A 17,270-nucleotide genomic window follows, 5' to 3' on the forward strand; every position below is an offset into this window, starting at 1 on the left:
TATTTTGATAAACAGCTGTTATGCTGTACTAGTTTATAGCCATAATAGCATCAGCTTCAGCAAAGAAATGATACAGCATCAGAAGCGATCACATAACAGTTAATTATTTTTGTGAATAACTCAAAAAAGTATAGTGTGAATCACTTCAATATTTGGGTTTACTGGACAGGAAAAAACTTGTGCTTAGATGAAAAAGTCATTGGCTTCTTCATCACCTGCCCATTAAAGCTGAGCTGGGCTGCTGTCACTTTCTGCACAATATCTTTAAAGAACAGTGGGTTTGAACAGACTAAATGATATAGTATTGTTCTTTCCCTGAAACTGTGTTTTGTAATTGCTGAACAGAAAGGCTGCTACAAAAAGTGGGATCCTTATTAAAACAGAGAATCTTTTCTAAGGGCACTGTATCATATATTCAAAGGAAAATCATTTATTAAAATGCGAATTGTACATCACCAAAGGCTAAAATATCACTGCAGATGAGACAGAATCGTACAATCACTTAGGTTGGGAAAACAAACAAACAAACAACAAAAAAAAAATCTTAAGATGATTGAGTCCAACCATCACCTAGCCAACCATCACCAAGTTCCCCACTAAACCACATCCCTAGGTGCATCTCCAATGCATCTCTTAAATACCTCCATGGATGGCAACTCCATGATTTCCCTGGGCAGCCTGGTCCAATGTCTAACTGCTCTTTCTGTGAAGAAATTCTTCCTGATATAAAATCTAAACCTCCTCTGGCACAACTGGGGGCCATTTCTTTGTGTCCTATCATTTGTCACCTCAGAAAAGAGACTAACACCCATCTCCTTTCAGGTAGTTGTAAGAGTGCCATGAGGTCTCCCCTTAGCCTCATTTTCTCCAGACTAAACAACCCCAGCTCACTCAGCCACTCCTTATATGCCTTGCATCCTATTCCCTTCACCAGCTTTGTTGCTCTTCTCTGAATGTGTTCCAGCAACTCAGTATCTTTCTTTTAGTGAGGGGCCCAAAATGATATGTTATTGCCACACAGGTGTTCAGATAAATTCTGAGCCAGGGTAGGTTGAAGTCAGGACAAGAAAGAGCTACATCCCACGAGCAGGATTACTAAATCTTTCTCTAACGAACACAAAGACTGGAGACGGCAGGTGCCAGACCCTTTGTTAATTGTGCCCCAAGGCTTCAGATCTCCCTGCCTTATGACATTAGATCAAGCTCCCTTCTTTCCTTGCTTTCAAAATTCCCATTCTTTCAAGATTTTGCCTTACTTAGCCAAGCTCCACAGATTATTGCACCGTAAGTGCCCAGAGACACTGCATAAAAGATACTTCATAAAAGCAGATTTCCTTGTTAATCAGAATCTCTTCACTTTCTCTGGCTTGTTAGCCAAAGCAGCTCTTCAAGACTGTCTCACTGCTGTAAGTTTTTCTCTCTTTTTTTTTTTTTTTTTTTTCCCCTCCCTTTTCTTTATTAAACATCAAGGCAACAGCATATGAAAAAATGAACTTAAACAGGCACAGGAAAATGTAGGAGGAGGCTCTAAATCAGTTAGAGAAGGTTATGTAATTGCTCAAAAGCACATCAAAACTCATCAAATTCAGCCCTATTATTCCCTAGGTCACACGAGCAATCCATGGGATCATACTTGAAAGTTCCTCTGGCTTTACATATTGAAATTTATTTTATAATTATGAGAGATAACACTCAATTCTGCTTGTCTTGGCTTCTCATGGGGTATTAGAGTTACATGAGGGAAAAGGTAAAAAGCATGAGCTAACTAATGAAATGTATGAGAGCACTTTTTTTTTTGTCTAAATATTGGAGCGATTGTCAAAGAGACAGAAGCTCTGACCGTATTTCTTCTTCAGCTTATGATTGTCATTGTTCATAGACTAAAAGAAATCTGACAGTCATCCTAAGATTTAAGATTCATAAGTATCTTTTCAATGACATATTTCAGTGAATTTGATTACTAAAGTTACGATATTATCTATATCATAATGCCCCCCTCCTCCTCCTGATTTAAACATATTATCTATCAACATATTACAGAGGTTAAATCTTATCAAGCTGTTCTTAGGCATCTCCAAGTCTACTTCCAAATCAAGAGTCACCAAAAATTAATACTGATCATGATCAATCAGACAAAATATTTAAACTACTTTAAAAGAGGAGCAGAAAGTTCATATACATCTTGGATAGAATTCACTCATAAGTTTCAATTTATTCTGCTGCCGTGTAGAGCTTGGCAAACAACATATAAAAACAAACAAAACAAACAAAAACATGATCAATATTTGGATGAGGGCTTCCTAGTATCTATCTAGGCACTACAGGAAATGTTCACGCTTATGAAATAATTCTTCTTCTTAAGTTACTCTTCTAATTTACTGTCAACAAATTTTAGGCTACCTGAGGTGACTCTTTAGGATGCGATACAAAACTGACATTGTATAGCTGTGATGCTTAACAATCTGTAGCCATCTCAGATGGCTACATTTCACATGTAGGGAAAGAAATATTTAGTAGCTTCCACACTGACCTAAATTTGTTTCCAAGATGCCTCCCTGAGTTTAGTAGTAAGGAATATAGCTGTAGTTTATTGAAGAAGCAGGAAAGCTCTATAGAGATGAAGGTGCTTTGCTCACAAACTCAGTAGTCAATGGCTGAATGATAGAGAGAACATATTACTTGCATGCATATATTAGCACCTCTCATCCTCAAAGATCTTAAAGTAGTAGTACACAGATATTACTCAGCAATTGATTTAGAATTAATTTATAAGAAGAATGCAGCAATAACTCACTATGCACAACATCATAACATCAACATATATACATATCTTGTTTCCCTGCTCCTTCAACATTTCATTACCCTGAAAGTGAAGACTAGGCTGAAAATTTGAAAAGTCTCATCATATATTCACATGTGCATGGCTAAAACACCTGCAGCTAATTGTTTCAAAGAACAGAGGTGCCTAGCATGTGTATGGATTTCCTCCCCTTAATCTGTGCAGGTCTAACGACAGCCAGAGGGAGAAACTGCCTAGAGATTCCCCTCCTGTACTAACATATTTGTTTCCAAAGCAGTACTTTAAGCTACAGATCAGAGAAACCATTTCCTAGATTGACTGAAATTTTTGTGTTAAGTTTGTGAAATATGGGAATTGCCAAGAAACAAAAGTTAGATGTCCTTTTTATTAAGAAATAATATAGAATTTGGGAAAAAAAAAAAAAAAAAAAAAAAGACTAATCTCAAAATCCATAAATTAGGAAAGTCCAAAATACCTGCTAACTGATATTAAATAGCTTACTTTGGAATTTAAGAAAAAAATAATCCTTCAACACCCTTAAGAGACAAACAATCACAAAGTGAACTAAAGCTTAAGATAAGGAATGAGCTAATTCTTTTAAAAATACAAACATCAGCTTGACCACTATATTTTGGTTTTGGCTTTGTGTTTCACTTTTTGCTCCATCTCCATACTTAAAAACTACTTATGATGAAACAAAGTGAGCTTGACCTTCACAGATCAAAATGATTAGACCTTGCTGTTGTACCTTTGTCTATTTGAAAGCACCTTCTGAAGAGGGAACCAGTTAAAATTCAGTGCTATCAGAATAATCCTGTTCAAATTTTAAATAACTCATAATAAAAACCAAAATATTTGTTCAGATTTGAAAACTTGGTTCATTACTCTGAAGACCTCATTTTATGAATCAGATGCTATTAGCCCTCCTGAACTGTCAACAAGGTATAAACTAAGTGCACAACTTTGTAAGCTGACTTAGAAACTGACATCCTCCGAAGTTTCCACAGAATAATTCTACATTTGAGCTCTTAAATACACAAGAACAAATCCAGAATAAACCCCACAGCTTCACAGTAACAGTATTAATTATTCGCCTTTCCTGCTTGTGACAGTGAAAAAAGAATGCCAGAGCAAAATTTGACTCCCTGGTAGAGCACTGCAGCTTCTTTAAGGAGTAAGTTGACAAAGAATGATTTTAGAGAACTGTTACATTGGTATAAACTAAGTATTAATCCGCCAGGAAAATGCTGTTAGTATGCAGGATGGACGATTTAGGGTTAGAAGTACATTCCTGCTTGTGACTTTTCTTGTGTGCATCTCCCATTCAGTGCATTTCTAGCTACTGTATCTTAGCTACAGAAAGCCAGTGTCTATCCTCACTGGTCAAATCTCCCCTAGAACTCTGCCTGGCTTTCTTTGTACTCTACAGATCATACCTGCACCTTATTTTTTTTATTTTTAATTTACCAAACCTCAATTCATATTTTAACTTCGCACAGCAACCTCTTCTGCTGAGTGATGTTTCCTGTATCTCCCAAATATATGCCATTTACTAGCCTTGCAGTCTATTTTAACTAGTTCACTTCTTCCAGATCTCAACAGTCATCTTTCCTAAAGATGCAGACAGTAGAAAAAAAGTACCTAAGGATCAGCAGAACAAGAGAACTTATAGATACTAAGAACTCTCCTTCATAGCACATCTTGATCTAATTCTGCTCATTTGTGAGACCATTGAATAAAACCATTGTACCCCTTTATTGCAAACATATTTTTAAAGAAAAAAAATATCAGATGACTTCTGTTTTATTATTAAACTCACCTTGGTAAAGGGATTACTTTTTAAAATGACATAGTGGAACAAAAGTGAAAAAAAAAAAGCAGTGCTATGATTAACAGTTTGGCAAGGGACTCCATCAGCCATCCTTCACACTTCTGTCTTTATTATCTAACATTAGATAACAGGACAGGCAAACTTTACATCTACAACTGGAGGCTGAGGGATGTCTACATGCCTCCTTTTTACCTTATTGTCATTTCCACCTGGTATTTCTTTTTCTTAACATATGTGCTTTACATCAGTTATGGTTGCTTCAGAAGCACAAATTGCTTCTGAATGATCTAATAGTTTATATTTAATATATTTTTTATAAAGTTGCTCTCTTTTTTTCCCCAGTGCAATTTATCATTCACTGTCTTCACAAAGTAGCAAAATATCTGCCAACTGAATTAATTGGGTGGGGTTTGTTTGGTTGATTTTGGTGGGGGATTGTCCAGCTCGCCCAGCAGGGCCCAAGTGATCATTTCCACTGAGCCTGCTCCTTTTATTTCATGTGAAAAAAATGACTGTTAAGACAGGCTGCTCCCCTCTACAGTTCAGCAAAAAACACCATCTGGGAGTTGCCTCCCTCCAGTAAGTTAAAGGTAGAGATGGGACAGATGCAGTTATCTAAACAAATCTCCAACTGAATGCAGTTCTAAACCTACTGCAGCAGTTGGTATAGAGGAAGCTAAGCCAATGTAGGGAAGCCCAGCATACTGGCATAGTAGCCCCTTAACTTTGGTACACATGTATTCTAACTACAGTCAGACCAGACATGAACAGTAATTTAGTTCTCCATTAATTGTGAGAAATCAAGTCTACTACCATAAAGGGTTCTGAAAAAGCTAACTCAGGCCATATTCACTTTCCACCTCTCTGTGTGTGACCCCACAACACTCAACAGAAGTAGAAGAAAAGAAGTTCAGGGATTACCATCTTGCTTGGTCTTTAAGTAGACATAACAATAGTTGCTTGCATCCCCCTCTGCATAGCATTCCTGCAAAAGGACTCTTATTCATCACCTTTACTTTTTTTTTTTTTTTTTTTCAGCCTACTGTGCTAAATATCATCATTACATGTGGTAGGCATTGTAACAGAACTGCAATACAAATCTGTTTCACTTGAGAAGCAGAGACTACGGTTCCTTAGGTTTTATAACATAGTGCTTAGTACAAATTCACTGAATTTTTCCAGTGTTTCACTATGTGATTTTAGGAGTCTATTTTCCCCAGTGGCACGCAAGTACTAAAATTGCATTGCATTGCATTTTGCTCTCAGTAGGTGGGAAAGTGCATACTCAATGGGTTATTTTCCATTCTTTATTTCAGTTTTATGCAGCCACAGGTGGGGGGTCTTTCAGGTGGTTGCTTAGCTTTACTAAGCACTTTAGAGTCATAGACAAGCTTTCTTAAAAAGGTCTTACAAAAACACACCAATGTTGTCAATCATGCAGTAAAAGAATTCTTTCCTATGTAAATAGAAATAACTTGCAAAATCTCCCAAACTGCAAGAGGCAGAACAATGGATTAAAAAAAAAAAAAAAAAAAAAAAAAAAAAAAAAAAAAAAAAAAAGCAACCATCCTCTTTTGGGCAAGGAACAACACAGAACAATTTCCCTTGTTTATACTTAATGTTCATTTCTTTCCTTCCCTTCTTCTCCCCAGGTGTGAGCTCTCTGCTTAAGGGCATACAAAGCTAACGAAGGATGTCATGGTACTTCCTATCATTTATTTTTCTAGCACTGAGGCTACTAACAGACCACTGAAACATCACAAAACAGGGGAAAAAAAAGGGGGTGTGGGTGCCAACCTTCATAACATTTGCTTGCAGAGCTCTGAAAGAAACTTGGATCAACAAACATACCATTAGATCATGAATACAGATATTCATATTCTATAAAACACTGACAACTTCTTCTCACATAAGGACATGCAGTAAAATATCACAAAGATAGCCCTTTCTTTCCTGAAGGCACAATTAAATAAAGGAACCTTCACCCACAGCTTTCTAATAAACTACGCACACAGAATGAAGAAATTCAAAATACACTGCATCTTTTTGGCTGATCATAGCTTGGAAGAAACGTACATTACAGTATGATGTGTGAACCATAAAGAACCAACACACAAGGGAGTAAAATAGTTTCACTACTGTTATGCAGATGGCTGCTCTTTTGACTGTGCAGGAAATTTATTTCCTCACCTATTCCTCCTAGTTATTTCTTTATTTATTTGTTTAAGTAGGCTTCTACATGTACTCACTATGTGGGAATTAGTACTTTGTTTCTGACTACTCCCATTTGTCCCTCATTCAAATCCGTAACTAACCCCAGGAGAGCGGCCAAGATCATGTTAGCATCCTATCCCACTAGGGAATCTCAGAGAAAAGCATCTCAAAATTGAACGTTCAAATTGTTTTCATCACAAGAAATATGAAGAATGGTGATCAATATTCAGCTGCAGTAGGTCTTCCTGTGTGCATATAATTTTCTTAGTAGCGATTTAGCTATTTAGAAACTGAGATGTACAAGCTCAAAAATAAGACTGTCACATGTTCAGAGGCCCTTATTAGTGCATGCAAAATGGTAGTAGTCCATTAAGCTAACTAGTTTTCATAAATATTAATCCTGAATTGTAGAATATTCTGTGACCAAGGGACATGTACAATTCAAAATATCTCAGATTAGCAAGCAGTATCATCTGCAAAGGCATCAAGAGACTCCAGAAATTTTCCTCAAAAAAGCATGAAATGAAAGAATGAAAATTTACTTTTTCCTTATACAGAATAATTTTAAAGAGAAAATGCCATCACCACATTTCCAACATTTGATATGCAGACTCATGGCATTAGGCAGATATTTACTGCCTCCGGAATTAACATGTGCTCACCTGACAGAATATTCAATTGGAACCTGTACTGTAAAGATTCCTTTTATTTTTTTATTAAAAAAAAAAAAAAAAAAAGAGTATAAAGCTTTATTCTGTCTATTACAGAACAGTATACACTGTATGGAATATAGTAACATGTCTGCGTGTTATTAAAAACAGTAAATTCCTATTCAAACAAGGGTTACAATCTGTGTACTAAACACTCATTAATGGTTATGAATCAAAATAAGGGGGGGGGGGGAACTTGTAGCAGGTGTGCGTATCAATGAATTTCAATACATTGTAAAACTGTCTCTAGCCAACAGCTTCATCGTTTGGCCTTTCTGAGCTTGAAGACAGGCAATTTTTCATGATTTTACTATCTCTGGCCAAACAAAAAGTTTTTAATTAAATATACCACATGATTCCAGATGTTTATTTGTTCCAATGAGGCTGTAAAAATGCCTGAATGATAAAATTGGAGGACTCTTGCAAAAACCAGGCTATGCTGAAGTGCTAACCAAACATGGGGATCTCTCAGGAGACCCTATGTAATCAGCACTGTGTGTGCTTTGAACATGTTTCCTCTGGAACGACTGTAGTAGCATAGCCTATGTCTGACCTTCTGTATTGTAAAAGGTTATCTATTATAAAGCCAAGTGGCAAATTTACTGGGCAATTTTTTAATTTATTTTAAATTGCCAGTTGCATACTCATTGCATGTTTAGTTTTTTGCATATCTAAAGATTTTAGATAGGTTTATGGTATTGGAACCTAAGTTTCCACATAAGGAAGCCAATGTTTTCTATGTTTTTCTACCACCTTATACTCCTGTTGCTTGGAGCTTTAGCATTCTCATGTTTTCTTATTGCCAGCATGACAAAATGAGCCATGTTGTGAAACATCAGACACTTTCTAGTCTACCCAAAAATCTGAACTAAGTTTTTTTTTTTCCTCATTAATCATACTCACTCTGATGTGACACTTGTATGGGTGACTGAGGCCCAGACTGCCAGGTTAGTTTTGGCAAATGTGGAGAAAGTTGCAATGAAAACAACAGAAATTATGGGAATACTGGAAAAAAAAAAAAAAAAAAAAAAAAACACAGGGCTTCAAGAGCCAGATTAGAAAACATGCACTGTGGCAAAAAAAAAAAAAAAAAGGCTGATAATTTTGAAAGGCTGAAATTTTAACCTAAACTTGATTAAACACTTAATTGTTAAGTACCTAAGGTTAAGTTAATCTTAATGCCTTTTAAAGTCTTGCCACCAAAACACCATTATTTCATTCCCACATAAAGGTAGCACTTCAGGAAGTGATCTTCCTAGAACTTCTTGTCCACTTGGTCTCAACTGGGTTCACTTTCAAACCCCAGAACACAGAGAATACTCACAAATTAAAACTATACTGTCTTTTAAAAATAAATCTTAACTTTTATAACCATCAAGAAAGGCTTTGAACAAAACTGAAAGTCACTTTATATATCATTCCCAACTCTTTCACCCCACCCTGGTTTCACATGCCTAGTTGTTATTTTCCCTGATGAGAACAATGTGTTTTAATGCTGAATTTTTAATAATCTACAGTACACTGATTCAACTCCAACATTCCTTTTGTACACAGACAAGAAATTGTTAACCCTCTAAGTGTCAAGAACATGAATTCAATGACCCAGAAAATGTATTTCTTGAACCATATTAGTCAAGGTCACACTCAAATCCAACCACAATTTATTCCACATTTGAGAAAGTTCTTTGTGCTTTACAGAGAAACACGCAGGCACTGGCAGACTATCACTACTGAGCAAGTGAGGTAAATTGGTCCACAAAAGACCACTGTTATTGTGGTGGTTCTATTCCAGTAAACAAACAGATTAAGGCTCAGGAGAGGTACTACAAGAGACACTCCTTAATCTGCTTTTTCATTACTGCCCAGCAATAAACCACTCCAAGGCTGAAAGCTGAAGGGATTGTGTGTGCTGGACCTCTCGATTCCTTTGAAAGGCAACATCTGTGACTGTGTGTCAATTCACACAACAGGGGACAGATGTCTAATGCATTTGCAGACTCAGGGCAAATACCAATACATGTGGGCTACCGTTATCAGATGAAGCACTTCAAGGCAATAAGCATCTCTAAGGAAACGCGCCTTATAGCATTTTTCCCCACCTACGTTGTTCCACTGATCCCTTCCACCTATTTTTTTCCATTCCTACAAAGCAACTGCCTCAGAGAAACTGGGTGGAAATAGACTCGAGTGTAGTTTGGAAGGGAAAAACATGGTTAGAAACATGAAATCAGCTTCACCACTGAAGAAACAGGGGACCATACCTTTCACATCAGCTCCAAGTATATGGTTTGGCAGGTCTATATGCACGTGCAAGGGCCATCTAGCAGTGGCTACAGGATGAGCCCCTCTCAGTAGCATCAAACCCAATTTCTCATATCATGGCAGACAAGCCAAATGACGTTTTTTTTTCTTTTCATCATAACAGAATCCTTATTTTAGTCATCTGCTACAGTGCCAGAAGAAGAGGATTTCCACACACTCCCCTTGGGGCTGTCATGAGCACAGTACAACTCACTGATGGGACATATTTTCTGCCATCAATAGAAAATGCCACAGCTTTTGAGTGTTCTTGCTCCTGGAAGATATTTGTCCATTCCATGTTACTGCAACGCCCCACCACCATTTTTTTTTAAAGGTCAGTCATCTCATGGTCAGAAGATCCTGGCCTAAGAGTTGTGCAGCAGTTGTGAGTGTATCACTCACTCTGAAATAATGTAGCTTAGAAACTAGAAATATGGTTGCACCTCATGAAAACCAACAACAACAAAAATTACCCACTATTCACAGGTCTCTGCCTCTGACTTTTCATATATTGCATCCGTTTGCAGTTCTCTTATTCATCCTGCTCTGAATTATCAGATGAGTTTAAGCAAATAATCCTATATACATGTATCTACACCTTTTGTATACATGTATATACACCTTTTGTTAAAATTTATTTTAGAATTTATCAGATCAGCTGAATGATAAAATACTACCCAGAGTTATTTTATGATTATTATTCTCTTTTTGGACAGCCCACAATGAGCTGTTTTATTCAGCTATACAGAAAAATCAATTGATAAGCATGAAGTACAGTTCACATTAAGGAAACTAACTAATTATGATAAGTTGCTACGTAAATGGCTTTGTGACTTTTCCAGCAATCAATTTCAAACTCTAAATAAGCCTCTGGCTTGAAAACACAATGAGTACCTAACAACTGTGTCAATAATAACAACAGAGAAGACTGCAATGATAATATAAACAGGATAATTATCTTTCTGGAAGTAAGTTTTTATGCTGATTTTTTTTTTATGTCTGTGATTTAAAGATAGCACAGCTTTACAGACTGAACATATATCGAGTTGAAAGCCTTCAAAAATATGGACTTTGTGTATTTACATTTATTATTAAGAAGTGTGTGCCAATTCTATAATTTCACTTCTAAATTTGAAGCATCACTTTAAAAATCAAGACCTTATCCTTGAAGGATCAATACACATTAGTTCCAGATGAACCACAAAATATTTACATCTAAAATCTGCACATGCTGAGCAAATTGAGGTAGAACAGGAACATCCCTGGAGGATCATTTGGGACTTTCACACCTCACATCAACTGTTTCTTTCACATCTACTCCTCCTGGTTTCTCCAAAAATTCCATCTTCTGCCTGCAACACCAGACTTGGAAAGTAGTAGGTCTCTCTGACAACTAGTGGATAGTAAATTCTAGGACATCTGGATCACCCAGTGCTCATTGTGCATTCCAGAGTATACTTCTGCCTTGACTTAGTACATATCTCAATTCCTACAAAGCTAGTAGCTGGATTTTACACCCTAAAAATCAGTCTGAATGCATTATGTACAGTCATACCAGTCATTACTAACAATTCTATACCTATATACTCTGAGTAGTATAGCACAATATAATGTTTGTTTATTTTTCTATGATCAGACAAAAACAGGTGAATTGAATGCAGGTGTCTCTGTAACAGACAATATGCCAACATGCTTTTGCTTGCTTAAAAATGCTAACGTATGGAAAGGTCTTAATTTCCACAATTCTTCAACACATCCACCAGAGCAAAAGAGAAATTCAGAAGGAACCTCTTTTCCAATCTCTCTCTCAAAAAAAAATTGTAGAAAAAAAAAAAAAAAAAAAAGCCTTATAAGATTACCTTCAGAGGACTAATGGAAAACTTGAAAATATTCTGTCCCTGGACTTTTAGGCATTGCTTTTGAATGTTGTTTATGGCTTTCTTTCTCAAATTGGACTGTTTCAGAAAGTAAGAAAATGTGTCAGTATGTTGATTCAAACATACTTCTAGAATAAATAACATTTTTTCATTTGGGCACTTATAATTCAAAAGGAGGGGGAAAAAAAGAGAAAATGTAATTTCTGTGCATACCAGAATGCTTGGATAATTAACTGAATAGATACCAGAACAGGACAGTGGATTTGTTCAGGAACTTCCTACAAGCCAGAATAGATTGGAACTATTAAAACTTGGCATAAATCCAATCTGAGGCTCTAAAAACTACATACATAAATACAAGCTTAGTTTTTAATGGAAACTGCTTCTTCTTCCTTCCACCAGTAACCTATGGGGAAGACTTACCTCTGGTTGTTCCCAGAAGCAAGATCTCAAGAAAGGCAGTCATTTATAAAATGTTACTGGAAACCAAATAGCTTTGGCAAACTAATAGGTTTTCAAGTAAATCAGATGCTAGACAATGTTATGAAATATCTGTTTATATAAAGAGCATCCAGCACTTTTTTAATATATGGGAAAAACAGATATTCATTATATTTATGATTTAATAATTTTGCTTCTCAAGAGAGAGAATGACAAATTACTATTTTCCCCAGAAAATGGAAAGCACTGTTCTTTTTGTAAGGCAACTTGAGTCTGAATGCTTAAACATAACAAAGGAACTTCCTTAACAGAGGTGACACCATGAAGAAGGAATATACAACCTAACTTAGGGGAAGGGGGGAAAGTAGCACTTTTCTGCACATTCCGGAAATTATCCTTAAAAATAGAATACTACAATTTTTAAAATTTCTTTTTCCATCAATTATGACTACATTAAGTATTTTAAAGCTCTATTTTAAGATTTTATATTTACTCAGTTAATAAATTGATGATGATAAGGAACAGAAAGGTAACAGGTCCACATATACAAAACAGTGAAAATGACATAAGCAAAATTTTTAGAATATATTTCTACTAAAACATATTATATTTCTCTAATTTTGTGTACTGGGAGCACGGCCATTTCTATTTAAAAACAACTCTATATATCTTTGATTTTTTTGTAGCTATTTTCTTAGATAGATCCAAAGAAGCAGGAAGAGAAGTCAGGCCCATTTTATTTTGTTTCATTAGCAAATTTGAAAACTACTACAATAAAAATCATGGATTCTTTTATTTTTATTGTGTTTTTTTTAAAAGCATGCTGTATGGCAGGGGGAGGTGTCTATGAACTGACTTCTTTTTATCAGGGTAAGAGAATTGTACAAAATTCACACAACTAAATCACTGATGTCTAAAACAATATAGAAATAAATGTACAAACAAATATAATATACTAATTTAACAAAGACCCTTAGGAGTTTAAGATCATCGTTTTGAGATCTAAACAAAAATAAAGCTAGCTATAAAATTACCACTTTGGAAGGCTTGCTTAATGGGACAGTAATTAGATCTCATAGATCTCATATCAAATCATATTTCTGTCAGGTGCCCAAAACCTGCACCAAAGAAGGCCAATACATTTTCTAATAAGAAATAAATGAGCAAAAAGAAATAAGCAAATATTAGCAAATAAAAGAAATAAGCAAGAAATAAATGAGCAAAAAGAAATAAGAGCAAAAGTTTGACATAGAAAAGAGCTTCTGAGCAACAATGTAATTTATGGGAAAACGACTTTTCCATGATGGGAAGAAAATTTCTAAAGCTTAAAAATGTTTATTCAATATTTATCACTCTCATCATGTACTTAGACACTCAAGCATCATAGCATTTGATATATTTAGAGTGATTGTTTCCTTGCATTTATTCCACTCTAATATAGCACTGTCATATGCAGATTCTGTGGGTTCTGACACTGAGAGGGAGATTTTTAAAATTCCTGAACATTACTTTTGTACAAAATACTGAGTCAACCCCAAAAGACCAGATCCTGTCTGGAAACAATATACCGAATATGTGAACATGAAAGGTTTAAGATACATAGTGCAACACAAGCAGAACAACATGCTTTTTTTCCCCTTGCATATTTCTCCCTATATATAGCTATGAATTTCACAAGTAAAAAACACTGTTCGCTCTGCTCCCCCTCCCAATCCCAAAAATCTATTTACATCTGTACCAAACCATTTGCCAGACTTTCAGGTTCTGGTAAACAAGTTTCTCCAGGGACAAATAAGAGCACTTGACAAACTTAGAGCATTCTTCTTTTCAGTTTGGGTTGAAAACTGCCAACGTTTTACATATACAACAGCTGATTCAATCTTTTTTTTTTTTTTTTTTTTTACAACCCTGAAAGCATTCAGTGAAGAAAAAAAAAAAAAAAAGATATTCATAACCTAAAATAGCCTGTTTAAGTATTTCATTATTTTCTTGGAGATTTTTCTATTGACTCCAATTAATCTTTTATGGGCTTGTGAACTTGGACATATTTCTTTGTGTAAAAGAAGTTGATTGAGTTAATAAGCCCTGCCAGCAGGTTGTTCCAAGCATTATTTACAACACCTGGAATTTTGGAAAGATTTCTTAATGATTTCCTTGTGAATACATACATATATATACACATTACTTATTGAAGCATGTTAACAATGTCTCTTTTAGGGCCAATTTTACCTCCTTCCCCCCCTCCCCTTGTTTTTTTTTTTGGATGACACTCTCTTCTCTATTCACTTAATAAATAACTGTGTTTAATCATCAAGGAAATTTTCAGCATATGTTTATCATGCAAAGCAGAATATTTCTGGAAAGAGTAAAGACAGAAATAATATGAAAGTATGTGAATAGCTAAGGGTAAAAAGTTGATGATTTGGGATATATCATTCTCCCTTTTCACAGCAAGGCAGGAGGCACTCTCAGATCCTAGTGAAGACAGTAGTATTCAGTATTTGGTGATTTCCAGATTTGATCAGGCACCCATATAGACACGTGCAGCACCTACTATAGCTACAAAAGTCAATCCATACTGCAAAGCAGACAACTTTTGATGCACAAAGCTACTGGCGTCTCTAAGTCAAAGTCAGCCATGAAGCCACACCTCTAATTCACCATCATATAAACATATCTGAGGATACCTGGCTTAAATATATATTTAATGTATCTTTATAGATCATAGGCATTTACAACATTCTGTTATTCTACTTGTTGTCATTCTAGACCCTGGCTATTTAATCCAACAGCAGCAATCCAACATCAAAGCAAATATGCTTACCTGGAAATCAAAACCACAATGCATACCTTGGGTTTTTTGTTTGTTTTCTTTTTTCTCTTTTTTTTTTTTTTTTTCCCCCTCTCTTTTTTATTTTATCTGGGGGGATGAGGAAATGGGGGATAGAGAGGGTTGAAGTTATTTTGGTCTGTTTGCTTTTATAACCTCTGAAGTCCAGATGTATGTTCAAATCCAGGACTTGGGTTCAGTCCTTTCTCTTTACATGACCTCAATGGCAGAACACAACACTCTACAGCACTTTCAGGACATCTGATTTCCAGTACAACATATCAGTTTATGCCAAGGACAGGATGTAGCCTGATATCTATCTGAGCCCTTGCAAAACAACAGTGATACAGTCCGTAAGGAATGAGAGTCTAATCAGTTGCTTTCATCACTCTTCCCATCTGAATCATGGATCCTTGTCCAGTTGTGCTGCCTACCTGGTTCTTACTTAAGTTTTCAGATAATAAGGCATTCTACTAACACTACCTTGATCACCTGCACTGTCATAGAATTTAAACACACGCTAAAACCAAGTTACCATAAATTCATAAATACAAGATTGACTTCAATTCTGGAATTTTTATACAAAACACGCCTCTGCACAAATGGTTTACATGACAACTTGGAAAACAGTTGAAATATTAAAATATCCATGTAATCAAATGCATAATGTGGAAAACACAAGAGTATTGGTGCTCTGGTTTCATACTGAAAAATGTGCAAGCTTTATAAATTTTTCCTTTATGTAACAAATGTGAAAGAGCTTGGAATTTGCCCTTCTTGACTGATCTAGTTTTTCACCTGCTCTCTGAACTTTTTGCTCCATAGGTATGCAGAAGGAATTCAAGAATTTGCCCAAGGTGCTTTTTAAGTTCTAAGGATTGGTGAAAAAGGAAATTGGACACTGATCCACCTTTAATGTTGAAAAATATGGAAGAATCCATTTTTTACTGGGAGGAAAACATGTTAATGTTTCAAAATTACAGCCCTAAATTATTAAACTGCCAAAGAACTCTCTCTTTACAAATATTAGAAAGTTTACAATTCTCTCAAAACTACAAATACTGCACATAATCATCTACTGAGAAATATTTAAGTACTCTAATCTCTTTAGGTTTTTCTCTCTCACACACACACACACAAAAATCACTGAATGTTTTACACAGATTTATTTACTTTCCCAGTAGACAACCTTGACCTCCTATTTAATATTACTTAAAATCTGTAGTCTTGACAGGTATGGTTTTCTCATCTAGTGCTTGAAAGGCACAATGTTAAATAAAGTGCTAATACAACAACTAATACAGAGAAGGCCTTACAACAAAGCTTACTACCTTGCAGCAGTCCATACCAATAAAAGTTTAGTTCATACCTCTATGATTGGTGAGGTCCCTGGATCCCGAAGGCAGAGGTGTATAGTTCATTTCTGGAGAGAGGGAGGCAGCTTCGCCAGAGGCCTGTATGATAAAACAAATATTATGATATGTGATAATATTATGATGTATGATAAAACAAATATTAAGTGAAGGTCAGTGATTAAACAAAGAGGATTCATCTGCAATATGATGCACTTACAGGTGCACAGAATCACCAGTCATGGAAGATTACTGATAACTGAAAGTTTAATTTGTTAAGGCTGCTTTAAATCTTTTTAAAAAGCTGTATTCACAAGAGTTTACACAATGATATTAGGTATCATCACTAAAATAATATTCCCATACAGCTCACAGCTTTAAAAAATTACCATCTTTATCAGGAAATATTTGGGCAATGTTAAAAATGTTCCTCTTGATGAAACATAAAAATATTTACCTGAAGGAAGTTATGAATCTACAAACAAACAAACAAAAAAAAAGAAAATGGAAAATAGAAAGCTAGGATAAGGTACCATACTATTCAAAATGAAGCAAAAAACAGATTCTGTAATTCCACTGCCCTGTAAGCTAAACAAAGAAATCTCTTAAAATGGTAATACCTATAATGTACAAAAAGTGGATTTTTTTTTTTAAAAAAAGATTATAGATTCTTTAATAATAAATATAAAAACACACCTCAGTATTCTAAGAAATTTAAAGAAGTCCCAAGAAGACTTACTCAGAATCCTTAAAAGCAAAATGCTAAAGGAAGAAGAGACAAAACTCATTTCTTTTTCCTCATAATAAAGAAATATTTCAAGATTCTATGATTCTGATTTTAAAAGATTAGATTCTGGAGCTATAGTTTTATGTAAACTATACAGTATAGCACTATATATATGTTATGTAAACTA

General features: G+C 35.3%; 1 protein-coding gene across 9 annotated transcripts in view; it reads right to left on the reverse strand.

Moving 5' to 3' along the window:
• Positions 1 to 17,270, reverse strand: part of LRMDA (leucine rich melanocyte differentiation associated) — a 694,799-nt gene that overhangs the window by 91,427 nt on the left and 586,102 nt on the right. For 7 of the 9 annotated variants that reach the window (XM_035329288.1, XM_035329291.1, XM_035329290.1 and 4 more), the window contains 2 exons: positions 16,374 to 16,458; positions 15,075 to 15,914 (listed from right to left, as the gene is read on the reverse strand). In XM_035329288.1, the coding sequence (XP_035185179.1) occupies positions 15,799 to 15,914; positions 16,374 to 16,458 (201 nt within the window). In that variant the 3' untranslated portion in view covers positions 15,075 to 15,798. Of the gene's footprint in view, positions 1 to 15,074; positions 15,915 to 16,373; positions 16,459 to 17,270 lie in introns of those variants that run through there. The other 2 variants (XM_035329289.1, XM_035329293.1) reach the window with 1 other exon arrangement.

This window comes from Oxyura jamaicensis, chromosome 6, assembly GCF_011077185.1.
Source record: "Oxyura jamaicensis isolate SHBP4307 breed ruddy duck chromosome 6, BPBGC_Ojam_1.0, whole genome shotgun sequence".
Taxonomy (NCBI): Eukaryota; Metazoa; Chordata; class Aves; order Anseriformes; family Anatidae; genus Oxyura; species Oxyura jamaicensis.